At 38.5% G+C, this 27,961-nt stretch overlaps 2 protein-coding genes across 9 annotated transcripts in view; one reads left to right on the top strand and one right to left on the bottom strand.

The window, feature by feature from the left end:
* Positions 1-14,992, top strand: part of LOC124595318 (protein obstructor-E-like) — a 94,807-nt gene extending 79,815 nt beyond the window's left edge. Inside the window, exons 4-5 of the mRNA XM_047134058.1 lie at positions 7,663-7,852; positions 14,739-14,992. Of these exons, the coding sequence (XP_046990014.1) occupies positions 7,663-7,852; positions 14,739-14,823 (275 nt within the window). The 3' untranslated portion in view covers positions 14,824-14,992. The remainder of the gene's footprint in view (positions 1-7,662; positions 7,853-14,738) is intronic.
* Positions 14,993-23,098: 8,106 nt separating this feature from the next.
* Positions 23,099-27,961, bottom strand: part of LOC124594864 (tyrosyl-DNA phosphodiesterase 2-like) — a 155,951-nt gene continuing 151,088 nt past the window's right edge. For all 8 annotated transcript variants that reach the window (XM_047133613.1, XM_047133936.1, XM_047133368.1 and 5 more), the window contains one exon: positions 23,099-23,622. In XM_047133613.1, the coding sequence (XP_046989569.1) occupies positions 23,332-23,622 (291 nt within the window). In that variant the 3' untranslated portion in view covers positions 23,099-23,331. The remainder of the gene's footprint in view (positions 23,623-27,961) is intronic.

The following is a 27,961-nucleotide window of genomic DNA, read 5'->3' as shown; positions in this document are numbered from 1 at the left end:
TTACGTGCTCATAAATATTAATAAATTCAACAAGGAAGTAAACTTGGGCACAGTGTTCTTGACACCTTAAATATGTAGGATGGAATGGGATTCAGAAATTCCTTGCAGATGACTACAGATCATTATGAAAGATTTCTACATGTGATTGGGGACACATTTTGAAAAAAGACTACTATTTTTAGAAAAAAAAAAGGCAGTGAAATGTCAAAGGAAAACCTTCGAGAACAACTGCATGGAAAAAAACCATCTGTGGTTTTTACTTTTTTATTGACAAAGTAACTCATTTTCTGAGGAACTGTATCAGCAAGGGATGCAACTTTCATTTGTTTACAGAGACAGTTTCTTTCCAGCAGTGCAGCAGCAGGTGACTAAACTTTCAGCTTTCTGTTTTCCTTCATTCAGACCAAGGTGTGAACATGAATATTTGTCAGGGTGAAAAAGTCTGCCAGTAAGATAAAATTGCAGCAATGAATCTCAACAATGAATCAGTGCATACTAAGGTTTGCACGAGGAGTGCTGTCATGAGTGATCAAGTATGCCTCTCACAACAGGAGTACTAAGGCCATCTCTGATAAATGATATGCCTTTTTTTTAAAAAGAAAAACAACACCCACACACACACACTAATTAACACAGAATATTTACATTGGTTGTAAACATATAAGACTTATCATATGCAAACTGGCTGAACTATGGTTAACTGAAGTCCCTCATGTTTTATGTCTGTGCGTGAAACCAAATCTCAGGAACTACCTTGAGAATTTTATACAGTTTTCACAATTAAAGACCTCCATTCAGGAGGAAGGTTTTGCTATAAGACTTAGTACTGCTATACCAGACAAGTTGTCCAGCTGCAGCTACTTAGTTCTACCCGTGTGTAGCTGGGACAGATGTATTGAAAACTTTAGTTTCAATTTATAAAAAAGGTGGGAAAGAATGTAAATTACACTACTGGCCATTAAAATTGCTACACCAAGAAGAAATGCAGATAACAACGGGTATTCATTGGACAAATATATTTTTCTAGAACTGACATGTGATTACATTTTCACGCAATTTGGGTGCATAGATCCTGAGAAATCAGTACCCGAAACAACCACCTCTGGCCGTAATAACGGCCTTGATACGCCTGGGCATTGAGTCAAACAGAGCTTGGACGGCGTGTACAGGTACAGCTGCCCATGCAGCTTCAACACAATACCACAGTTCATCAAGAGTAGTGACTGGCGTATTGTGACGAGTCATTTGCTCGGCCACCACTGACCAGAGGTTTTCAATTGGTGAGAGATCTGGAGAATGTGCTGGCCAGGGCAGCAGTCGAACATTTACTGTATCCAGAAAGGCCCGTACAGGACCTGCAACATGCGGTCGTGCATTATCCTGCTGAAATGTAGGGTTTCGCAGGGATCGAATGAATGGTAGAGCCACGGGTCGTAACGCATCTGAAATGTAACGTCCACTGTTCAAAGTGCCGTCAATGCGAACAAGAGGTGACCGAGACGTGTAACGAATGGCACCCCATACCATCACACCATGTGATACACCTGTATGGCGATGACAAATACACACTTCCAATGTGCGTCCACCGCGATGTCGCCAAACACGGATGTGACCATCATAATGCTGTAAACAGAACCTGGATTCATCCGAAAAAATGATGTTTTGCCATTCGTGCATCCAGGTTCGTCGTTGAGTACACCATCGCAGGCGCTCCTGTCTGTGATGCAGCATCAAGGGTAACCGCAGCCATGGTCTCAAAGCTGATAGTCCATGCGGCTGTAAACTTCATCGAACTGTTCGTGCAGATGGTTGTAGTTTTGCAAATGTCCCTATCTGTTGACTCAGGGATTGAGACATGGCTGCACGATCCGTTACAGCCATGGGGATAAGATGCCTGTCATCTCAACTGCTAGTGATACGAGGCCGTTGGGATCCAGCACGGCGTTCTGTATTATCCTCCTGAACTCACCGATTCCATATTCTGCCAACAGTAATTTGGATCTCTACTAACGCGAACAGCAATGTCGCGATACAATGAACCGCAATCGCAATAGGCTACAATCCGACCTTTATCAAAGTCAGAAACAGGATGGTACGCCTTTCTCCTCCTTACACTACGCATCACAACAACGTTTCACCAGGCAACGCTGGTCAACTGCTGTTTGTGTATGAGAAATCGGTTGGAAACTTTCCTCATGTCAGCACGTTGTAGGTGTCGCCACCGGCGCCAACCTTGTGTGAATGCTCTGAAAAGCTAATCATTTGCATATCACAGTATCTTCTTCCTGTTGGGTAAATTTCGCGTCTGTAGCACGTCATCTTTGTGGTGTAGCAATTTTAATGGCCAGTAGTGTACTAAAGGCCCATTACAATTTCCTCTTGAATTTTAGAAAGATTAGGAAAATTATGTATGACAAACATATGGAATTTATAAACAAAACAAAAAACTCTATGTAAAGAGTAACACAAACTAAGATATAAGAGATTAGTAATATAATGAATTTCCCAGATGCAGTAGTTTGTAGCACCACAGGTGCTAAAGATCCAAATTTCAAGTTTCCATAAAATTTCTCTAGTGTTTTGTCAGCAGGCAGCCAAAAAATTAATGAATTAAAGGATGAACTATAATAATCTCTTACATCAAATGTAAAATGATGATAACGTTGGCGAGACAGACTGAAATAAAAATTATGAAACAGTCCACTATTCAAGATCAGAAAGATAGATATACAACAGAAATTAGAAGAGATTCTACAGATGTGGAGATAACAGAAACCTGCTTAAGCCCGAATAATGGCAGGCTGAAGGTACAGCTAACTGAAGCAGTGGCAGGAGGAGGATATACGAAGCTAATTGTATGAATTTCTTAAAGATACAATAATGAATGATTTGGCATAAGAGAGATTAAGAAATATTAAATACCAGTGACCCACTCCAGCTTTGTACGATTAGCACTATTGTATGTATTGTATGTTAACTGGGGACCTAGAAACGACGGAGAGGCTCCGTCCCCGCCGCAGCCACAGTGGTCCACAACCCCACGACGACTACCGCAGTCCACTTCACCCCTCCGCCACCCCACACCGAACCCAGGGTTATTGTGCGGTTCGGCTTACTTGGCAAGCACTTTGCCGTTAGACTACCACATCCAACTTCAATATGGATCTGTGGCAACACAGACTATAGTTCAGCATGGAATCCGAACCATGACTCGCTTCTATCGAATGTCTAGATGGTTACGAGATGAATACTAGGTTAAATTACAGAGTGAAAAATTTTTGGTCTGACTGTGATTTGATCCCGTGACCTTTCAGTTTTCAGGCAGCTGCTTTACCAATGCAATATAAGGATTGACTTAGATTCCACTCAAGCTACACAGTTCTCTGGTTGCTGTACTGCTATTTGGCAATGCCATCATTTTTACAGCAGCAGCAGTAGCAGCAGACTTTAATTCATCATAGTTCAACCAATATCAACAAAATATTTATAAATTACACACAAATCTTCCTTATGAATTTATACATTTGTCAAATCTGGATCAAAATCCCTACAGTACTTCCTCATATTATGCTAAACATAAAGACAGAAGTGAGAAGGGATGTGTGTGTGTGTGTGTGTGTGTGTGTGTGTGTGTGTGTGTGAGAGAGAGAGAGAGAGAGAGAGAGAGAGAGAGAGAGAGAGAGAGAGAGAGAGAGAGAGAGAGTGAGAGAGGGGGGGGGGGGAGGGGGGGAGGGCTGGAGAGAGAGAGGGGGGGGGGGCAAGAGAATATACGGATGGAAAAGAGAAGAAGATATATACAGTTTGAAAAACTTATGGAATGGCAAAACTGTAGTATGCGAAAATGTATCTGACTGACTATGCAGATGACTGTTCAGTTGCTCTTATGATCGGTAACATGAATGTTTATTTCATTTCATTTTATGAAATAAGTTGTCACGGCCTTTTTAAATGTACCGCACTGGATTCTCAGTGAATGATTTACAGGAGTTATACACTAGAATTGCATTTAAATCAAAATGCTTCCAATTTTGAGTACAATATGTCACAGTGCTGTAAATTCCCCAAATGTCTTGGTTTATTTGGTACCTATTAAACAGTGACAGTAACATGAAAATTGCAAATTTGGGTTATTTAAACCACCTGCATGTAACATTATGGCTTACCAGTATGAACATACTCATAAGCAGATTCAAATATTAATGACTATACAAGACGCGTATCGTCATTAAAATTTTGAACAAATGAGAGAGAAAGAGCAGTTGTTCTTAGTAAAAGTGAAAAATCTCTCTTTGGCATGGCAGAAGTACATCACTTTCCACAGAAATAAGTTTTTATACTTTTTGTGTGTGTGTCGACGACTCAACCCTTCTGCTATATATAAGTCGTATCCTTTCCTCAAAAATTATTTACACTCTGCCAGTAATTTCCTTACAGTATCTACAATGAAGAAAATGCCATGCAAGAAGTGTATGCATCAAACACCAGCAGTAAACTACACTCATGTTCAGAAAAAACAGAACACCCTGAATGACTAGACAGGACATTTGTATTCAAAGGACACGTACATTAGTATTATCTGCAGAAATGATTAGCATTTGAAGCACGTCGGCCTGCTGGTCCAAGGTCAACATCGATATTGCAGCGCAACACGACCTAATGGTAAAATGCCCTTCGGCTCTCGTTGTCACTATAAATCGAAGGTAATGGATCAATGTGACTTGAACAAACATGCAGGATGCCTTGTAGATGTACACATGAAACATACAGTCAAATAATGGAGTCTGAAAGAGGGTATGTTATTGGCATGAGAGAATGTGATGCATACGTTACTGAACAGAGTATCAGCAAAAAGACGGATACACCTTTTAACTCCAGAATGTGAAATACTGGTCATGCAACTAGTTCAAGTAAATATGCACCAATGAAGACAACACATGAGCATATGATAGCACACTTTATAATTGAGAGTCTGGACCACAGGGGCCCAAAGCACAGACACATTTTTGGGAAAGATAGATCCATAAACACACACACACACACACACACACACACACACACACACACACACACACACACACACATACGAGGTGTGGCTAGAAAAAAACCGGACTAGTACTGGTGAAACAATAAAACGAATGCAATAAGGCTGAAAGTCGCGTGGCCTGTCACGTGACTCTCGCTCCGCCTACTGCTCGAGTTTCATCTGCCTCCTGCACTCAGTCTGCCAGTGGCGTCTGATTTAAGTAGTTGACGTTTTGTCTGTGCGTCGGAAAATGTTGAGTGTACAGAAAGAACAGCGTGTTAACATCAAATTTTGTTTCAAACTAGGAAAATCTGCAAGTGAAACGTTTGTAATGTTACAACAAGTGTACGGCGATGATTGTTTATCGCGAACACAAGTGTTTGAGTGGTTTAAACGATTTAAAGATGGCCGCGAAGACACCAGTGATGACACTCGCACTGGCAGACCATTGTCAGCAAAAACTGATGCAAACATTGAAAAAATCGGTAAACTTGTTCGACAAGATCGCCGTTTAACAATCAGAGCAGTGTCTGAGTTAACAGGAGTTGACAAGGAAAGTGTTAGGCAGATTCTTCATGAAAGTTTCAACATGAACAAAGTGTGTTCAAAAATGGTTCCAAAGTGTCTCACAATTGAACAGAAGGAACACCGAAGAATGATTTGTTCTGACATCCTGGAAAACATTGAAAGTGATCCCACCTTCTTACAAAATGTTATTACTTGCGATGAATCGTGATTTTTTACTTACGATCCCGAAACTAAACGCCAATCGATGCATTGGAAAACTCCTGGTTCTCCACGACAAAAAAAAAGCACGAATGTCAAAATCGAAATTCAAGGCAATGATGATTGTTTTTTTTTTGACATCAAAGGGATTGTGCGCATTGATTGGGTACCAGAGGGACAAACAGTGAATCAGCATTACATTAGCGTCCTGGCTACCCTACGTGAGCGAGTACGGAGAAAACGGAACGATTTGTGGGGAAAAAAGTCATGGATCCTTCACCAAGACAATGCCCCAGCTCACAGTGCGTTGTCAGTGAAGACGTTTTTGGCAAAACACAACATTCCCATCTTAGATCATCCACCCTACTCACCTGATTTGGCCCCCTGTGACTTTTTTCTTTTCCCTAAAGTCAAGTCAGCTTTGAAAGGAACTAGATTTGAGACTGTTGAAGCAGTAAAAGAAAAAGCGACGGAAGTAATGTATGGACTTACCGAAAATGATCTGCAGCATTGCTATGAACAGTGGAAAATTCGTATGGAGCGGTGTAGAGACCGAGGAGGAGAGTACATTGAAGGAGATAACATGAAATTGTAAATAATTGTAAATATATGTTTTTTCCAGCATCAGTCCGGTTTTTTTCTAGCCGCACCTCGTATATTATGACCTATTCCAACACATTATTTTCATTAAGCGCACCCTGTAGCTAGAAGTTCAGTTACAAGGTACTACTACTAAGAATGTAATGTAATGTAATGTAAACACTAAATTATGTTGGCAACCTAGATAACAACTGAGCTGTGTAGAGCAACAACAATATGCTTTGCACCTAAATGGAAATGAATATCCAAGAAAGTGATGAGATACATTTTTATGATTGTCATACATAGTATGTGAGCTTACAAATATAAAGCTGGTTCACCATCAGCTCAACAGATGTCAGAGCATGCATATATGCTAAAATCTAAAATTTATGATGGTGTGCTTCAGGCCCTTATGTTCTCAGTGCCTCAGCTTCAAAAATATTACACAGAAACAGTGTCTAATAAGCTGTTTTCAACAAAACATAGCATAATTTATAGTGGTGCATATTCCAGGAACCCAAAAACTGTATTCTTTCACAAAATTTAACATTTTCATTGACAGTGAGACCTTTACATACAGTACTCTAGCTAAAACAGAGGAAGGAATTTATCATGACACTACTAAATGGACAATCTGGATTATCACCTGAAATGCGTTAGTATGAAGACAGAAACTTAAGAAGATATAGGACAAGAATCTGAACTCTTTTTTCCATCTCAGTTCTGAATCTGATGTCAAGCACAGAGAATTCATGCAACATAAGAGTTTTTAATGTACACAGTTGGACTTGCAACTTCAGGTAACACCCACAACCAGTAATCACACAAATTGAGGTATGGGGATGTATGATGCCAAGCACGACGGAAGTGATAGCTCGGCAAGCAATCGTCATCAAACAATGTGTGCAAGATACCTCACACATGTAGCCATATGGGGTGGAGTGCTGACCAGCATGGAAGTCATACCTATACCTGCCAGCAGGTGTTTATCAGTCAGGCTACAGATGATGTGGTTCTGTAATGTTTTGGCATACTTTGCAGCATCTTGTAGCATCACTGACATGTTGCTGTCCGGTGCCATCTGTTGGCTAGTTTTTACACTCTATTTTTGATTTCAGTAAAATTTCATGTCATTTCAGGCATGTGTGTCAAGGGTTACCTCTCTACCTACATTACTCCTTGAATTAGTGCATTTTCAAATGTTAAGACTTTTGGGTCACCCTGTACATCTCTGACTGAAATAATTTTGTAGCTGCTTACATAATTTATATGTTGTTGTATTGATGACATGCACAGAAGCACAAAACTACAGTTTTTATTGATCCTCACAGCCTTCCTTGGTTTTCGGTGTCCTGAACCAAATGGGAGATATGATGACTTCCAGTTCTTTAGAAGTCCAGCAGATTGCCAGAAGTATTTCATATGTGTCAATGGTCGACCTCGTCTGTACAGCTGTGGTGACGGAGATGCATTTAATGAAGAGTTTGGAGGCTGTGATGGTATAGAGAATGTCACAGCATGGTATGTTTCTGTTTTTATTCAAATCTTACATTTAACTGTAATAAACATTCTTCTTTTGATGGTAGTTCTTCATAGTAGGTACACTCTTTTTTTACAATGATTTTCAAAGAATGTATTTAAGATTGTTCATTCATTCATTCATAGATTTATAAGTATATAATTTGATTATTATTATTATTATTATTATTATTATTATTTTCTGCAGTCATTTCCTTCCCACTGACTAATTTTCAACAAAGGAATACCTTAGTTATTGATTACAGTATCATGTTCCTATTTTTTTAATCAACAGGTAAATTAAATTTAATCTTTGTTTTAATCACTGCCATTAGCATTAGAAGATGTTTTAACTTGGGAATTATTATTACATAACTGGTATGTACATCTGTTATTGGAAGAAACACAGGAGTTTAAGAGTGACATCTGAACCACTATACCTTCTGTGGAGCATCAGTCCTGTTTGCCCAACTCAACTGTGCATTATTATTAGATATTAGATGACCCATATACTATTAGATACTATGTACCTGCAGTGCTCAGTCCCATGCTGCACAGCTGACCTCCCACAACAGAACATAATATCCACATAATGTTCCTACATTAAAACTCATTGTTTATTGTTGAATAGCTTCCAAAATGCTTATCCCTTGCAGAATTGCAGTCTCTGCTACGTGCAGCATATTGACTAGCATGTGGTCTCTGGTGGCCATAGCAGGTGACTGTTGCACCTCCAGCAGCCTCATGACAGTCAACTTGTTACGACTGTCCAATACTTATCTGTAAGCTTTTTAACTGATCATTCAAGGATCCTGTCCAAGTCTTCCATATTTCATCTAAGTAAGGCCAAATGAATGAAATACATCCAGAATTCCTTTCCTCTTTGCAGACATTTCACGTAACAGTAGTTTAATAGCTTCAAGCATTTAAGAATTCAAATATTGTGCCATTGCTGAAGTGAACAACAAATATTCAGTCAAATATTTCAGCCATCTCCTACAGTCAAAAATATAGATGATATGTTTTATAGATGCACAACAAATCACAATAAACACACAGCTTCCCGGTATCGACATTCATTTATCAATGCACTGTGTTAAACAGATTCACATAAAAAGAATCCCATAAATTACATATGTGCAAAGGACTATATTAGTGGAGAAGACTGGCCACTTTAAATTGGTTCTACAGGATGTACCCAAACTCCATTAACAAAATTTCAGAGGTTTTTTGGGAAAATTTGCTGAGTATTCTGATATAAGGAATCCGTGGACTCCATTGGCTTGTTACTGAGTATTTTCATCTCATTTGATATCTTACCTTATCTCTGTATCTGTATTGCACTGAAAATATCCACACAACTATGCAAATGGCGATGGTATGCTCTGTGTCTTGTTTGGAAACAAACTTGTTCCTTTCACTCATGGTAATTGCTGTTAACAAGAGTAATGTGCACATTAAAGATCACTTTAAAGCTTGCTTCCTGTACAGCTCAATTCTGTTTATGGTTTATTTTTCTGGTGTTAGGTGTACATTAACTGTGATACACAGCAGTATCTACATCAAAATAATTTTGCACCTGTACATAGGTGCCTATGAGAAAACAGTTGCTTCCATGTTGTAATGGATTGCATTTTCATCGTTGTGAAGTGCTTTTCACAAGAACAAAGGTAACTAACAAACCGAATAAATCGTGATTTATATTACTCAGTAATGACCACTGGAGACCATGGATTCCTTATACCAAAATACTTGGAAAACATACCTACACAACTTCTGAAGTTGTGCCAATGAAGTTCAGGTTCACCCTGTGTGTACTATGCTGACTACCATGTATAATTAATGATAGTTTGTTCTTGTAATAGACATCAAAAACATATATTCTGTTTCTACACAAAATACAGGAAACTACTAAAACAGGATACCACTATGAGGAGGAGAAAAAAAAAACAGCTACTTTCCAATTTTTACCATTCATCAGCTGATGTTTACATTCAAATACATACTGCAACTGCTTCCTTTCTTTTCCACATCCTTTTATCTAATCGATTTATTACTTAACAACAATATGGAAAGGACAGATTGCTACTCACCCCATGGAGAAGGTGTCAGGTTGCAGACAGGCACAATGAAAATGAATGCTAGAAATATTCAAAATATAAAAACCAAATCCTTAATCAGATGAAGAAAAAAAATATAATATGGACAGATAAAGAATCCACTCACCAAGTGGCGGCAGGAGAAAATACATAACAGAAAAGGAAATGTCCAATTTTGGAGGCAGTGGCTCCTTCTTCTGGCAGAAGGATTGAAGGAAAACGAAGAAGGATAAAGGAAAACAACTGGTGTGAACCATGAGACAGGGGACTTCCTGGACTGGATGAGAAAGAAATATTGCTTGTTGATACCCACAATGGACAAGATTTGAAAACCAGAGAACTTAAAGGTGGAACATAGAGTAACAAAAAAGACAGGTATTACTGATAAAACAGCATTCAGGTTTTAATAAGAACAGAAAGCTAAGTGCATTATACATGATAAGACAGGTGAGGTAATGATGTAATGTACCAGCTGAACAGTGTTTAAATAACAATGTCATGTACCAGCTGGTACATGTCACTGTTATGTAAACACTATTCGGGCTTCCGTTACCAGACCACGTATTGTCGTACCTAGGAGTCAGGATGTTTTGGTCGCCTTATCATGAGTCAGCGCATAATTAGGGCTGATAGTATATGCACAACTGATCTGAAAGCATTGACAATAGCACGCTTTTCCCTTACTCACCACTGTATTTGTTTATTGTAGCATCATTGAGTGTTTCTGATAATGGCCAAGTGCAATAACAATGTGGTTGAGTAGTACATTGGTATGGCTACCACCAAGTGAATGCTCATAGGACAGAGGGTTTATATCGGCAACACACACTAATCTGTTAGAAAGCATGGTCTACAACATGACAGTCTTTATCTCGGTGTCTTTTTCACCACGCATGACATTTGGTGTCTCCTTCCCAATACCAGTTTCTCAAACTTCAAAGGTGGGAACTGGCTTCATGTGCTTGGTTCTCACCACACACCTAAATTTACATTAATTTCTGTGGCTTGAGAATTTCTTCTCAGTAATTATTCCTTTTCTGCACTCTGTTTTAATTTTTATTTTCTGACCTGTGTATTGTTCCCCTCAACCGTCTTTCAGGGACAATGCATTTAGTTTTCTGCTCTCGTTAACTCTTACGTGTACCCAAACCGTTCCAGTCTTTTTCCTTCATCATTCTTCCTTTACCTTCATCCCTTCTGCAAGGAAGAGGAGCCACTGTCTCTAAAAGCTCACACGTTTCCAAATCTTTCATGTGTTTTCTCTTGTCTCCTGCAGCCACATGGTGAGATGATTTTTTTTAACTGCCCAAATTATATTCTTTGAAGGACTTAGTCTGATAACTGAATACTTCAAAAGTTCTTTTTCATTGTGTTTGTCTGTTACCCAACACCACCTTTATGTACTGAGCAGCAATCTATACTTTCCATATTGCCATTCCATCCTTGATTTCCCATTGTTCAATTTATGACTTAATTGTAAAAGAAAGGTAATTTCTTTCAGTAAATTTTTAATTCCAGAATGTTTAGATGGGCCAGCCAGTACTTAACTTTCAGGAAGGACAGATCCCAGAACAGCGAATACTAACACCTGAATGTAGCTAAAAAGGGAGGTTCTGGCACCTCCCCCTCTTCCAGGTCTAATTTTCCTCCATGAAGAAGGAATGAGTGGTGCTGAAAGCTATGAGTATTGTTTCATGTTTCATGTTTCCACCAGCTATGTTTGGAGTTGCACCTACTGAACTCCTAAGCACTGGCCAGCCCATTTCTCTCTTTACGAAGTTAACTATGTACAATGAGAGGCAAAAAAATTTCCCAGCCTGTATAATATAGTGTCCAAGAACAGAGCATTGCACATGCCCAAGTTCAAAAGTGCCAGTGTTCACAACTCTAGGGGTGTTTACATCATCAAATAGAAACAATATAATAGTCATGATGCAGTCAGTATATGTCGAGATTCACTGCAATTTAACTTGTATATCATTTCTTTTGAAAATCTTATGTGAGGCACATAGAAATTACTGAAATATAAGAACTACACGTCAGTAGATTGCTACGACGACGAGCACTTCACATCTGTTTCGACGGCTGAGTGAGTTTTACAAACAAGGGTGAGCGTTTGAATCAAACTGGAGTTAATCGTCTTTTTTTTTAAAATTAAGATCTATGCAAGTAGTATTTTAAACTTTAATTGCTACAAATTGTGCAGCTACAGGCTTTTCTAGGTTCCATTTCTTTCAAACGATTCCATTTTATAACAGTCTAATCTTTAAACAGACAGGCAAATGGTCATATTAAAATATTGAAAATGGATGTATTTATTTGTAACTGCTTTGACTGCTGTCTAGTGTGTCTATAGTTTTCAGTTAAGGGAAACATACCAGCCAATTACTATATGTCATAGGTCTGCTTCAAAAGGACTGATGTGAATGTTCTTGAGTGAACAATTGCTCTCTTTGAAAACAAGTGTTGGGCAGGACGTCGTTATGGTGTTGATGCTTCCACAGCAAGGAAAACTATTACACAATTTAGAGATAAAGGTGAGGTTGTGAGACATCCAATAGCCATACGAAGACATGATGGAAAATTGGTCAAGGTGGCCCAGAATGCTTCTTTGTCACTCATCCGAGAACAAAGCGGAGAGCTTGTCGAGAGCTGCTCTCAGAAGATTAAAGGACCACAGAATCAGGTCCTGTCACGCTCTCATCAAATAACCATTGTCTGACAAACAAGCCCTATACAGACGTGCAATTGTGATTTTCTGGGAAGATGACGATTGGAGGAAAGTCATTTTCTCCTATGAGCGCACAACTGATTCCATATGCAGAGGTCTTACTCTCGTTTATCACACATGTGGGCAATGATATGACGTGCACTTTGTGATGGGTGTAGGAACTTTAGAACATATCTGGCACGTTCAAATCAGCATGCTATGAACTTTCCTCAAAAATGTAATCATCCCTGGAGCTCAACTTTGGTACCTTGCATGATGTCTCACTTACCAACATGACAATCATCCATCACACACTACCATTAGAATTCAGAGCCGGCTCCAAAGGAGGGAGAATATTATTTGATACCTCCAAAGTCATCTGACCTCAATCCCAAAGAGCACGTATGGGCTCAGCTTAAGAAGACTCTGTGGGACAATTGCCAGACCCTCCTCTGGGAGCTGTAAATGTGAATGCCCTATGGCATTTGGTTCCTTCTTCGTGTGTGAGAATTGCTAGGGATGAGGACTTTTCCCTTAGACTTGTCAATTCTATGAATCAAAGGATCCAAGCAGTTCTTGATGCCAATGGCATGTGGACAAAATACTGAAGCTGTACATAGCCTACTCTTCATTTTATTTTACTGCATTTTTCTGTAAAAGGCCTAAATAGTTATTAGACCTACAATATTAATTTCAAAATACAAATCTACTTGCTACTACAATATTTGTATTTTTATGGGAGGTCAGATAAATAATACATTCCTAGGAAGATTATTTTTAGATATCAAATTCACAAACCATACCTAGCTATTTATTCACTGAAGAGAATGATAAAAAAAGTAAAGAAAAAAGAAAATATAATTTAATAACAAAAAGTAAATAAAGCATGAGACATTTGCGATGCAATTATATATACATAAAAAAAGGGCTGTGATGAGATTCAATCTGACACATACTGTAGCTATCAGTTCAGTAAGCTGACACATTACCAAATAGCTGCCAAGCTCTGCATTTTAGCGTAACAGTCAAATAAGCATACTGTAGTTGAACACACATTAAAATGGAAATAACACATACTGGAACGCACATGTGTCGCTCATTTAAACTGTGCATAATGACTTTTAAAAAGAAAAGCCAATCAGCTGATACATTCTCTTAGCTGAAACTACACACACCACCAGATGGTTGTTGAAGTAATTACAAATAAATACATCCATTTTCAATATTTTTACTGTGATCATTTATATGTTTGTTTAAAGATTAGACTATTATAAAATGAAATCTTTTTAAAGAATGCACAATTTGTAGTAATTAAAGTTTAAAATATTACCTGCACAGGTCTAAATAAATAATAATTTAAAAAAATGGCAATTGACTCCAGTTAGATTCTAACACTCATCCTTTACGTTTGTAAAATGCCCCCCTACCCACTGAGCCATCATAAAAGATGCGAAATGCTCATCATCGTAGTAATTCTACTGAAGTGGAGTTCTTACATTTCAATCATTTCTATGTGCTCAAATAAGATTTTCAAAAGAGATGATATGAGAGTTAATTTGCAATTAATCTTGACATATACTTATCCTATTACTTTGTTCGTATTTGATGATGTAAACACCAAGCTCAAGCTCCACAGACCGCTAGTCGTGAACACTGGCACTTCTGAACTTGCGTATGTGCAATGCTCTATTCTTGGACACACTAATTATTTGGGCTGGGCGATCTTACTGCCTCTCATTGTACAATTTATTTTTCTTTATTTCTTTCACAAAACATAATTTTCTCCAATATTTTTACATCTTATTTCTCTTGTTGGTCACTTTTAATGATGACTTTTGTGTCGACTGAATGATTCCCTTCCTCTTATGTCAATGTCATCAGTTGCCATTTCTTATTATTAATCTGAAACACATTTCTCAGCAGTCAAAATGCATATTAAGAATTTGTATAGAATTTCAAGCACTTTTGTTTCCTGTGTTTTGAACATCAATCCTTACGAATATCTGCAGTTATAAGAGATTTATAGAAAACTTAGATTCTGTAAAGCTACAAAATAAAATAACAGTACATTTTTCCACAGCAACAATCAGCAAAATCTTCGTCTCGCAACAACGACAGCAAAACCAATAGGACTGCCAACACAGTATCAATACAAGCAGGGCTAAATTTCTATGTGACAAATCTTCCATCAAGCATTCATCAACATAGCACAATGAGCCATTATAAACATCCTCTTGAATTGGGCATCAGTACAAACATTACTGATTAATCATCAATATGTAAACATTGTGTATCAAGATCTCTACATATTGAATAAATTTAACAAAATATAAATGGTATTTCAATTTTTTATATATAATTAGTGCTGATTTTTATCTTGAAATTCATGAGCATGTATGTTCTGCAAAGCAACTGAACATAAATCTGTGGCCCAAACTAAAACTGGACATACTGTACATATGTCAAAATTAAACTGTAACATGTATGGTGATATCATAATTTATTGAATGATGAATATAAACATTATTTCTATGGTTGTATAGTATCACACAATATTAAGACTATGCACTATAAGAAATGTTATTTGATGTCCACAATAAAACAGCATTTTCCAAGTGATAATGGACACATCTCCTTCACATAAACTAAGTACATCATTATGTATGGCATTTTCTATAACAGTGTTTGATTTGCAAGCTCCTTTAACTGCTACATTTATTGTACTGCTGTCCTGCATTTATATACACCTTAATATGCAATAGAATGACAATTTCTTTTCTATGGTTTGGATACAGAGAATGCTGAAGAGAAATGTCTGGTATGTTTGTGAAATATAACATATTGTTTATTGGCCTCCAAATGAGAAATTCTGTCATGCTATGTCATTTCACATGTTAAATGACAATATTTGTATAATAATGTCCAGTTTGTCATAAGAAAAACATCCACAAAACAGAAGGTTTCATTCTGCTTCAAGGTGCCTGCTTATGTGACAAATTCAGAGGTTGGTTTAAAATATCACAAACTATTCTTAAAACTCTAATTACAATTATGCTTGAGTCTTATGAGCAGCATTGAGTAACCACTGTGAACACTGGTTTAGAGTGTGTATTACTGCGATAATCCATAGACATGACATGCATTTTTCTCCAAAATCAAAAAGACAATATTATGTGATTTTGCGCATGTAAAAACAGTTTACTAGTACCAGAAATAGACATTAATGGTAATATACTAAATGAAATGCTGTGTGTATAACAAGCTTGAAATGGAGACAACACAAAAACAATCAATAAACATAGTTTAACTTGTTTTGCACGTAAAAGTATCTCTAACTGAGTTGACCTGAAGACAACGTAAAGTAGTTAACTCCAAATCTTGTGCATTTTCAAAGACCTTTGAATTCTCTCATTCACATTCCAGTACATTTACTCCTTAATGGTATTTGTTACTGATGATAAAACTTCACTTCAGATGAATGATACTTTATGAAAACAACCAAATTTCATGGAAGCTTTGCCTCCTGGCATACATTTCGCAGTCCAGTTCTATATTCTGGGCCACAAAGGTCTTCAACAAACTCCCATCAGACATAAAAGCAAGAAATTTATACAAAATTCAAAATAAAATGAAAATTTCTCTCAGTAGCCATCCCTTCTACAAATTATCTAGAGTCAACAACTTACAATTCCTGTTACCTGCATGAGAAGTACCAACACATATTGAAAACAAGCCTCTGTTACAAATATACATAGTGTGTCCCAGTTCTACTAGGACTGTGGCTATGAAAAGAGTTGTGGATATGTTCTCAAAGTCACTGTATTTATTCAAGATAATCTTCCCCTGAATCAATACACAGCTGAAATCATTTTAATAGAGCTTTGAAACAGTCACTGTACTCCTCTGTTGGAACTGCATTTAGCACAGCTGTACAATTTTCCTGGGTGTCCTTAACTGTGTTGTCATGGTGTAATAACATCCTTTCATTGCCAACTTCAAATTAGGGAACAACCTTAAGTTGGCTTGGCCAAATCCAGCTAACACGGCAAGTGATCCACATCCATTTCCTGGCCACAGCCGCATCCATGTTAGCTTGTGGTGTGGGATGATGTCGTGGAGGAGCAACCATGAACCTACCACTCGGTTTTTGGGTCAAATTTGACAAATTCTTGCCTACAAACACAAAACTTGAGTTGACTCACTGCTCTAGAGCCATTTTTAGACGAGTATCACACACATACTGTTACGTTAGTGGCCACAACACCTGCTGCAGCGATGCTGGCTTTTCGACCTTCTACACAGCTGTTGAAGCTTCAAGGATCCTAATGCCACAGCTCACCTAAGATAGCACTGCAATTTAGAATTTCACGCAAGCAGTCCTAATACAGCAAGCATACACCGTGTAGATACTTGGATATCTTTTTGTCTGTGTTTCCCATTAATCCGCTATCTATGCAGTCTACACATCAGCAGAATTTAATTTGAAGTTGTCTCTCTCTCTGTCCCCCCCCCCCCCCCCCCCTCTCTCGCTACCTCCCCTCCTCCCACCCTACAGCTAAACATTCTCAAAATAATGTTTCTCTACTGGCACAAAAGTCATGTAAGAACTCAACTGCATAAATCTCATATTTATTCACAAGTGATACATGAAAAAAAATCTATGGCAGAACTATATCAACAAAGTACGTCACATATACCATGTCAAGTTTTTTTACTTTTTCTTTTTTAGAATCTCCTGTTATGTACGTGCCACTTTTACAAAATAAATAAATAAGATATGAGCATATCTAATTATATCACCACCTGGGTGTACCTACAGTGCTGCTAACTGCCAGCTACACTCTCTCCGATGAGAATCTGCAGCTGGCAATTAGCAGCCCTGGTATTAAAAAACAACTGCATACTTCTTATGATAAAATTTATGTTTAGAAGGGGTATCTACTCATTCGAATTTTTTTCAGACAAAATGTATTTACCACAAATGAGAACTATATTGAGAAATATATGCGTTTGACCTAGAAGACATGATATAACATTGTCAGACCAAGAACTCTACTCTTACTCTCTAACATCTTTTTTCGCTAACAAAAGAAGCAATGCGGGGCAAACACCTGACATATTGTCAACCTGTTGTAATAATGATTCCTCAATTCCCAAAACTATATTAGCTTTGTCAAGTGAAACTAATATCCTTATGTTTCAAGAAGTACGACATTCAAGAATTATGCTAAAGCCTCTTTCCTTTTTTAAAACATAAACTTTAGTTTGGCCAGCGGTGGCCACACCAGAACCACATGCCTGATGCCTTGTGGACAGACATCCACCACAGAGCCTAACGCCAATTTTCTGGCCTGGTGGTGAAACACCCATCACTAAGAGTGCAGCAATATGTTAGGCACATCTAATAAATACCATTCAAGTAGTAAACCATATCTACATCTTTCAAAGCTCTTCTAAATTCTGATTCTAATAATGGATCACCTACTTCCTCCCTATCAACTCCTGTTTCTTCTTCTATCATGTTATCAGAAAAGCCCTCCCCCTCATAGACACATTCAATGTACTCTTTCCATCTATCAACTATCTCCTCTGCATTTAACCATGGAATTCCCATTACACTGTTAATGTTACTGCCATTGCTTCTAATTTCACCGAAGGTTGTTTCGACTTTTTTAAAATATACGCAAAGTCAGTCCTTCCAACAATTTTTTTTATTTCCCCACATTTTCTTAGCTTCCCTACTATTCCTATTTATTTTGTTCTGAAGTGACTTGTATTTCTGTATTCCTGAACATTTTTGTACTTCTTTTGTCAAGCTACTGAAGTCTTTCTTCTGTTACACATGGCTTCTTCACAGTTACCTTCCTTGTACCAATGTTTCTCTCCCTAGCTTCCGTGATTGCTCTTTTTTGGATATGCCATTCCTTTTCAACTTAACTGTTACTGACCTAATCATTATTGCAGCATCTATACCCTCTGAGAACTTCATGCATACCTCTTCGTTCTTTAATACCTTGGTATTCCACTTATTGCATATTGAAAAAATGAAATGATTGTATGGCATTGTTGACCGGGAGGCCCCATGCGGGGAAGTTCGGCCGCCGTACTGCAAGTCCTTTTTAGTTGACGCCACTTCGGCGACTTGTGGGTCAATAATGATGATGAGAGACACACAACACCCAGTCATCACGAGGCAGAGAAAATCCCTGAGCCCGCCGGGAATCAAACCGGGGATCCCGTGCGCAGGAAGCGAGAATGCTACCGCAAGACCACGAGCTACGGACATTGCATATTGATTCTTCCTGAATAGCCTCCTTAAACTTTAGCCTTCTCTTCATCATTACCAAATTGTGATCCAAGTCTATATCTGTCCCTGGTATGTCTCACAATTCAACATCTGATTTTGGAATCTGTCTGACCACAATGCAGTCTAACTGAAATAGTCCCATATCTCTCAGCCTTTTCCAGCTGTAGCTCACTCATTGTGATTCTTGAACAGAGTATTTGCCATTACCAACTGAAATTCGTTGCAGAACTCAATCAGTCTTTCTCCTCTCTTACTCCTGCTACCAATCCCATATTCTTCTGTAACCCTTCCTTTTGCTCCTACCCCCAACAACTGCATTCCAATCCCCCATGACTATTTGAATTTCATCTCCCTTTACATACCGAATTATCTGTTCAATGTCTTCACATCACAACAAATCGCCTGGTATAGACAATAACCCAGCTGAACTTCTGAATCTGGAGGAGCAAAACTGAATCAGGAGTTGTATAATCTTGTTTTCAACATGTACGAGCAGGGTAAAATTCCTACAGACAGAAATGAAGGGAAAAGCTGAAAGACACACAGAATGGAGACACAAGTTGCCATTGTAGCTGTTGCAAACCAATCCTTGGATTGACCAATACAGAAGAAGAAGAAATCTTCACATACTTTCTATATCTTCAACTTCTGCTTGTGACATTGGTGTGTATATGTGAAGTATTGGTGTCTCTATATTATGAGAAGGAAAGTTGCTACTAACCATATAGCGGAGATGCTGAGGGGTGTGTGTGTGTGTGTGTGTGTGTGTGTGTGTGTGTGTGTGTGTGTGTGTTTTGTTGACAAAGGCCATTGGCTGAAAGCTTTAAGTGTGGAAATCTTTTTCTTGTGCCTATCTGCGACTCAGCATCTCTGCTATATGGTGAGTAGCATCTTTCCTTCTCATAATATTGTTCACTCCATCCTGGATTTTCCATTGTTTGTATTGCTGTCTCTGTTGGTTTGTTGTCAATTCTGATGAGAACAATTCTACCACTGAACTGTTCACATTAACTCACTCTCTGTCCTACCTTCCTATTCGTACCTAATCATTCTCCCATTATACATTTTTCTGCTGCTGTTGATATTTTCCTACACTCGCCTGAATAGTTATCCTTGTCTTCTTTCCATTTCACTTCACTTCACTGATGCCCACTATATTTAGACTGAGCCTTACCAATTCTCTTTTCAGATTTTCCAGCTTCTCTACCACATTTAAACTTCTGACATTCTACATCCCTACTTTCAGAATGTTATCTTTTTGTTGATTATTCAATCTTTTTCTCATGATCTCCTCCGCCTTGGCAGTCCCCTCCTGGAAATTCGAATGGGAACTAGTCCAGAATATTTTGGCAGTGGAGTGGTTTCCATTGCCTTCTGTATCCTCAGCCACTGATCATTGCTGAAGAGAGAGTGTGTGCCCCGAACCTCTGCCCACTCCTCCGCCCTCTTTGGCAAGGGCACTGGCAGAATGAGGGTGGCTTCTTATGCCGGAAGCCTTTGACCACCATTGCTGATGATTTTTATTCAAAATTCAAGCAGTGGCGAGGTTTGAAACTGAGATCAAGGTTATTTTGATTACTAATTAAAAATGCTATCCCTATATCCCGGATGAACTCTTATCACTAATTACTCAATTTACTGATACATTTCCTCTGCATTGTCCTCCTCATGTTGGGTGCGTGCCATCAATCTGCCTTTCTCTCTCTGCTGAATGGCTGAAATGTTTAAAATTATTTATAAAAGTGGAGACAACATAGTAACTTCCAATTACAGGCCCATTTAGTTGTTTCAAGCTTACAAAACTTTATTTGACAAGAACAAAGCCTATTTCTGTCTCTGATAAATGTAAAAGACATCACTCTAGCATTACCACAGCTTTACAACATGGATCTACAGAAAATTCTTCTATAATTTTTATTCCACAATTTGGAGTCTAACTAACCTTGTCCCCCAAGTGTACTGCAACAAATTAAAAGGTTAAAGTGAACTATTAAAATTTACATACAAGATATTTTGCAAAGAAAAGTTAAAAACAATGTTACTCGCCCATCCCTCCAGTCTTCAAAGTGTCAGTTGCTGCTGCTGCTACTCTGTAACTGCCACGTTGGAAATTGTATAAAAGTCTTCTGCAAACAGTGAGATCATGCTCTTCATGCACATGCTTTGATATTCATTTCTGTTACAAAGGACACCATGCTCCTGGATGAATTTATTCAGAGAGAGGGATTAATAAGTAAAGACCCTACTTCTAATTACCTATCATCATCTTCTTCTTCTTCTTCTTCTTCTTCGGTTTCACTACTGGTGATCTCTGAACTTCATCAGTATGATGTAATTTCTGCTGCACTATGCACTATTCATTTAATTACTTTCATCGCCTAATCATTTTAATCTTCACAGTACGAAATACTGTCGTCCATACAAGGTAAATGTCAGAGATTGACTCAAAATAGACAGAAAGAATATAGTGTTCCCAGCTTGTGATGTTTATCTTCAGTTTCCATTGGTTTCTTTACTTCTATATGCAGTCTTAATGTACCTGAGCTTTTCATGATTTTAATAACAAACAGGATTAGGAATATTTAACTGTAGTATGTTTGACCAGAATCAGTAAGTTCAATCTATTCAAGCAATGTCATAGTTTCAATGGTAGGAATGAAAACTACTGTATTCGCACCACCTCCTCCTCCCCCAATTCCTTTTGAGGTTTGCTTGCTATCACGATCTAACTAAAATTAAGGTGGTTGTGCATTCTACTGCAGTGAGATATTTCGCAGTATATTTCTTATAAGGAGGGCAGTAACCTGTTGAGAAAGTCCTTTTCCCAATAAGGTTCCATTTCTTCACCTCTCCAAAGATTCTAGAACTCCAGCACACTCCTCTCGACAAGTGTGTTCCATGGCGAGTACTACTCTGCAAGCAGCCGGGCTCCTGCAGACAAGTGAGCGGATGTGGCCAAATTGCTGCAAGGCACAGAACGTTCTTCAGTATTGAATCGTGAAGTTGGGGACTTTCTGCAGTTTTTATCCTTTTTGTATGTTGTTCACAATATGTTTTCACTCACATATAGACATAATTTCAGCTACTTTTGTACTAGCGTGGGGAAACAACACTAACACAGTAACCTTGTGACAAATTCATGTTACTGTAATGCAGGTCCTTGAGCAGACTGCAATTTCGTAAATCAGTCACAATTTTTCATTGCAAAAGGAATAGTATTTGGTGCAATTGAAAACATTGTGCTAAATAATATCAATTTATTTTCTAGGCTATGTGGTTCTATAACGTTATCTCACAACAGCAGAGTAGTGCACACCTTTTGTTGATGTAATGTATCTTGGAGGTAACTGCAGTTCAAGACATTTAAAAAGTCAGCTTTCCTGCACAAAACCAAAGTAGTTTGCCCATAAATGCATTAATTTTATTGCATATCAGTAAACAACACATTGCCCCCATGAAGCATCAAAAAATTAGCTCTATGAGTAGCCCCAAGGACCATGCAATACCTACCAGCAGCTGCGTCATCCTCTGCCACATAGCATAATTCAGATGCAGTATGGGGAACAGAGGCAGCACACCACTGTCTCAGTTGTTGTCACCTTTCTGTACACTGGAGCTTCTCAATTAGCCTCACAAGGCTGAGTGCATCCTATTCCACTCCTTCCATCAAGGCTGCAACAGGAACTGAACCCACTACGACAGAATTTGAACAGCTTGCTCTAGACCCTTCTCAACATAAAATTGGGACACTAAAAAGTGAACAATTGTGTCTTTCTCACACCAGAAATAAATTCTGACACACTTTTATTCCGTTACCATTAGCACGAACATGGTTGATGCACCGACATCTTCAATTGCACCTTAACAGGTAATGTATTGAAACTCACTAATTGTGCACATTTCCAGTGGGTGCGTTCTCCACTAATCTCCACCAATATCATCAAAACAGACATATAAAACCAAAACTGTAAGTGACATTAGTGTGTATGTGTGAAGTATTGTTGTCTCTATATTATGAGAAGGAAAGGTGCTACTCACCATATAGCGGAGATGCTGAGTCATGTGTGTGTGTGTGTGTGTGTGTGTGTGTGTGTGTGTGTGTGTGTGTGTGGGAGAACAGAAAAACTTCAAAATTTGAGCTCTATCCATTTATTTACTGAAATATTAAGAAAATGTAAAAATCACAATACATCTGATAATACTGTTAATGTCTAAGTAATTCAACAAAATAATTTCCTAAACACAAACAAAAAATGTTTTTTGCCTCATAACACCACAGTGAGTAACACGAAAGTCTTCAAGTCTGCTATTTTCTTGCATATATAGTTAAAAAACACTAAAAATGAAGGAATAAGCACACATTTATTCACCTCTTTTCAATAGTAAAGTGTACCTGGATACCCCAATGATCACTTGGATACGACTGAGTTCTAGTTACTTTTTCAATACCTACAAGGCCAAAAAACTGTGGCACAACTGATTTTTGATGAGAATTGCGTAAGTACAATCTATCAAAACGGAAACGAGGTTTATATTTCCCAGGAAACTCAACATTTGTATTACGCAACATGTCCCAGGTATACTGGCAAGTCTTCCGTGATCCACAAGAAATCCAAAGGTCATCGACACCAGGAGGCAGACCTCCAGCTGCTGTAAGCTGAAACAAAAGAAAAATGTGTGAAAACTGTGTTTAAACAAGTGTGTGTGTGTGTGTGTGTGTGTGTGTGTGTGTGTGTGTTTTTTGGGGGGGGGGGGGGGGGGGGGGGGGGGATTGATGGAGTTCAAGTTAACATGTTAGATATGCAGTGCCTTACAAGCCAACGGAAATTTACTGTAAGTAGTTTATATTTGTCATGGCCCATCTCATTGACTGACTGCAATACAGTTTAGCATGCAGCAATGTAACAACTCTTTCGTATCAATTATGAGATATTAGAGGTTCCCCTCCTTTGCTTCATATTTATCCAGTCTATTATAAGTTTTAGTGTTACACACAGGACTGTGGTTTATGAGATAATTTTGTTTACCTGTTATATCTATTTCTTGAAGCAAAACGAAATTGTGTGATTATGAAAAAGGTTAGATTGCTACTCACCATATAGCAGAGATGTTGAGTCACAGAGAGACAGAGCAAAAAGACTGTCAAACAAGTAAGCTTTCGGCCAAAAATTAGATCACACACACACACACACACACACACACACACACACACACACACACACACGACCCCCATCTCTGGTTGCCAATGGTGGTGGTGGTTGTTGTTGTTGATTTTTTAAGTGTCAGTTGTTCAATTTGTTTAACTCAGAAGTCTTCTAACAAAGCAGTTTGAGAGTGCACTAAATTTAAAGCACTAGACTGAAACCTCCTTAAGCATGGTTCTATAAAGGAACATTATGGCGAAGGGAGAACATTTTTGGTTTGATTTCTCTGTTCGTAATGACTGAAAAATACAGTTTAAAACTATCTCGTTCAACTTACATGTTACCTTTTGACTACTTATTCCTGAAAGTATAACAATGTATGAAAGCTGTTTATGTGCAAATGATAGACATACAACTCAAGATTGGTACTGTCTTCTTACATAAAGCCGACATTCTGCTTACAGAAACAGTTAAAATAATGTACACTGAACACAAAAATCTTTGTGATGGAATCAATTCATTTTTGGTTCTACCTGTATTTTGCAAAGAAATGCTCAATGAAACTACAGTTGTCAGACTGTAGTTTCTGAGTGTGGTTATTATGCTAACTGGTAATTTAACACCAGAGTACTCTCTGCACAGCATTTCTTGACATGGTATGAATACAAAGGTGTATCAATCTTTATCATCAATTAGGACGAATCATGACACTGAAGAGCCAAAGACAATGGCCCACAGAAATGCAATATGAGAGATAAAATGAATAGTTTGTCCCCCAACAGACCATGAGAAATGTAAAGGTGTTTTGTGATATTCTGCATGATTCACATGAATTAACTCCCAATAAACTATGCAGTATATTTGTGTGTGTCTTGGAGCTTATGTGCACTCAACAGAGATGTTATCAGTTCCCCATAAAAACAAGATAATAAGGACAAGTCTCCAAATTATTGCACACAGTGAGAAGAAAATCTGTAACATGACACTCATTTGCACTTCACTCATGTTGAGCTACACAAGGTGCTACACCTATGATTAAAACAGAAGTAACACCATAGAAGCGCTAAAAGAAAGGCACAGGGGAATGCGAATGGTGACCACTTACAAAAAACATGGGTGAACCTATCACCCTGTTAACACATTAAGAACATATACCTTAAATTTTAGAAAACGAGTTGGACATATGACAAAACCTTACAACTCTTACCACATTCGTGTGAATGTTACCTAAAATAGAAGGCAGATCTGTCAGCAAATCTGTCGCTGTTCTCTGGCCAGAGCAAGAAGCCCCACGTCATATGGCTATCCTCATCCTGTCTGAGTGGCTGGAAGGAGGTACACCACTGCTGCGCTGTAGGGTTTTTACTACAGGGAGTTCTTTGGCTGTGACTTTCAGCCACTCATCTTCCCATTGATGACATGAGATGAGAGCATGCAGGGGGATGGTACACTGAACTAACTGAGGGTCAAGAGGTGCCTCCCTGGCCACTACATTTGCCCTTCCATTCCCTGCAAGACTCGTACCCAGAAAAAGGACACCTCTTTCCCAGCTGTTGTAGCCTGAGGGCATCCTGGATATCCTGAGTGACTTTATAAGTGGGATACAAGCACTGCAGAGACTGAATGGCAGTAAGGGAGTCAGAACAGACGAAGAATTTATCAGGCATGGCACATCTCATCTGCTCCAACACCATCAAGATTGTTGATAGTTCGGCATCAAATACAGTGAACTCTGGAGGCAACAGAATCTCGAGGACATAATCTTGGAAAACAACAGAGCAAATAACAAAGTCTGCTGTGTTGCTCATTTAAAAAGTCAGAAAATATTGCATTAAAGACTGAAGCAGGAGTGCAATTTCTCCTGTACTGCACTGAATCTATAATTACTCGGGGCTTCTGCAGTGATCAGCGTGGCAGTTATCTAAACGGTCTGTCTGTCAAGCACAATTTACCACTTTATATTGATTTTCTGTGCCTTATTGCTGCTGCTGCTGCTGCAACAATTCATTTTGAGTTTAGAACAAATACAAGAGCAATTGCCTCATCCTTCCAACATACTTTATCTGGCTTCCATACCTCTTAAAGACACTTGCTGCTGTGGAGTACTACCAAGGTGATGGGAAAATGAAAATAGTCACCAGCTTGTTATCATGACAAGCTGCAGATCTGTATACTGAGTGAGGTGGCGCAGTGGTTCATACACTGGACTCACATTCAGGAGGACAACGGTTCAAACCTGCGTCCGGCTTCTGGGAAAGGCCGCGATGGTTCCTTTGAAATGGCACGGCCAACTTCCTTCCCCATCCTTCCCTAATCTGATTATCTATTTCAGTAAAAAATTACATATTTTACAAAGAGATCTAAGAATAAAATTTAAATACAATTTGAATGAAGCAACTCAAAGGCACAATAACAGAGCAGTACATGTACATTAAGTGAAGTCACTCAACTGCCCTTTCTTACCTATGGTATTTACCATGGGCGTTTCACATGCATTGTATTAACTACTTTGTGAAGGGCACAGATATAACAATCCCAGCGACACTGGCCACATGGTGAATGGTATGAAGTACTATGGATAGGCTTTTGTTAAATTCCTGATCAGAAAAGAGTTATCAGACAAATCTCTTTCAACAATGGCATTTCCATGGACGAGAATGCATGCAACCTTGACACGTCTTCAAATGTTCATGTCCATTCTTACCCTCAAATACCACCATCCAGAATTTATTGGGGGCAAATGCAATACCCATCAAACTCTGATTTCCTTTACTAGCGTGATCGCTAATAGATTTTGGAACTCACGGACAATGGCATCAGCCTCATAACCTCCAGTGTTATTTAAGGTAGCGAGATACGTCAATGAAATGCCTAACCATCTCTTCTCAACATTGGTGTTAATTGTCGCTTCTGTGTCTAAACATACAATGCCCTATGCAAAAGAATTCACCAGAGGGGATTTATCCAAAATTTTGGATACCGTACTCTTCATAAATGTAAAATACTCATTCAAGCTATCTTTCTCTGATAAGTCACATTGACCCATAGCTTTTTCTGATTCTGTCCAAACATACAGAGGCAGGGAGCTAAGGGGGCATCTGCCATATTAGTTGGAAATGGCTCAACCTGAGCAGCCAGTCTCAAAATCAAAGAGACTCTTAACATCTTGTTCTTCAAAGATACGCACAAGCATTACTAGCTATGACTCTTAGGAATTCCAGTAGCAACTTTAGATTTTGGTTTTACTTAGTTCTATTCCTTCTTTATCCTTTATCACATATTTTTCAACAGCCATTAATATGTGAGCCCAGACTGCCACCATTTTATTTTCCACTCATCAAACAGCGCAAAACTTATGTGAGAAAACAAATGTGACTAACATTATTGAAATTAGCTTGACGGGAAGGGATGCTTTTAAATGATTACATAAAGCTCGCAGAAAAACGTACATGGTTTCAGCCAACACTAGTACAACCTGTCTTGTAGGTAACATGTGATGTATGTATGTCACATGTATGAAAGTTCAAAAGCACGGGATATTCTGGATACCCTAGACTTTAAGCTCGCTTTTCAGTTCTCTTAGGAATGCCTTTTAACATTAGGGACTCCATGGACACCTGAACAACTTGCCTTTTCAGGTTTATCTTAGATTGGGATGTACCTGCCTCAAATCTTCCAACTAAATCTTTTGCAGTACTTTTTTCCAAAGAAAAGAAGTGAGGTGCCTGTTTGAAACCTGGCACAATGCTCTATTCCAGAAATGAACAAACACATCAATCTGCTGGTTTTGGCTAACCTTACTTAAACCACCATCAAAACAATCACAACCAGGTCACAGGCAGCAACAGTATG

Source organism: Schistocerca americana, chromosome 1 (genome assembly GCF_021461395.2).
Source record: "Schistocerca americana isolate TAMUIC-IGC-003095 chromosome 1, iqSchAmer2.1, whole genome shotgun sequence".
NCBI classification, from domain to species: Eukaryota; Metazoa; Arthropoda; class Insecta; order Orthoptera; family Acrididae; genus Schistocerca; species Schistocerca americana.
The sequence above is the reverse complement of the archived record's forward strand: the minus strand, read 5'-3'. Positions and strand labels throughout refer to the sequence as shown.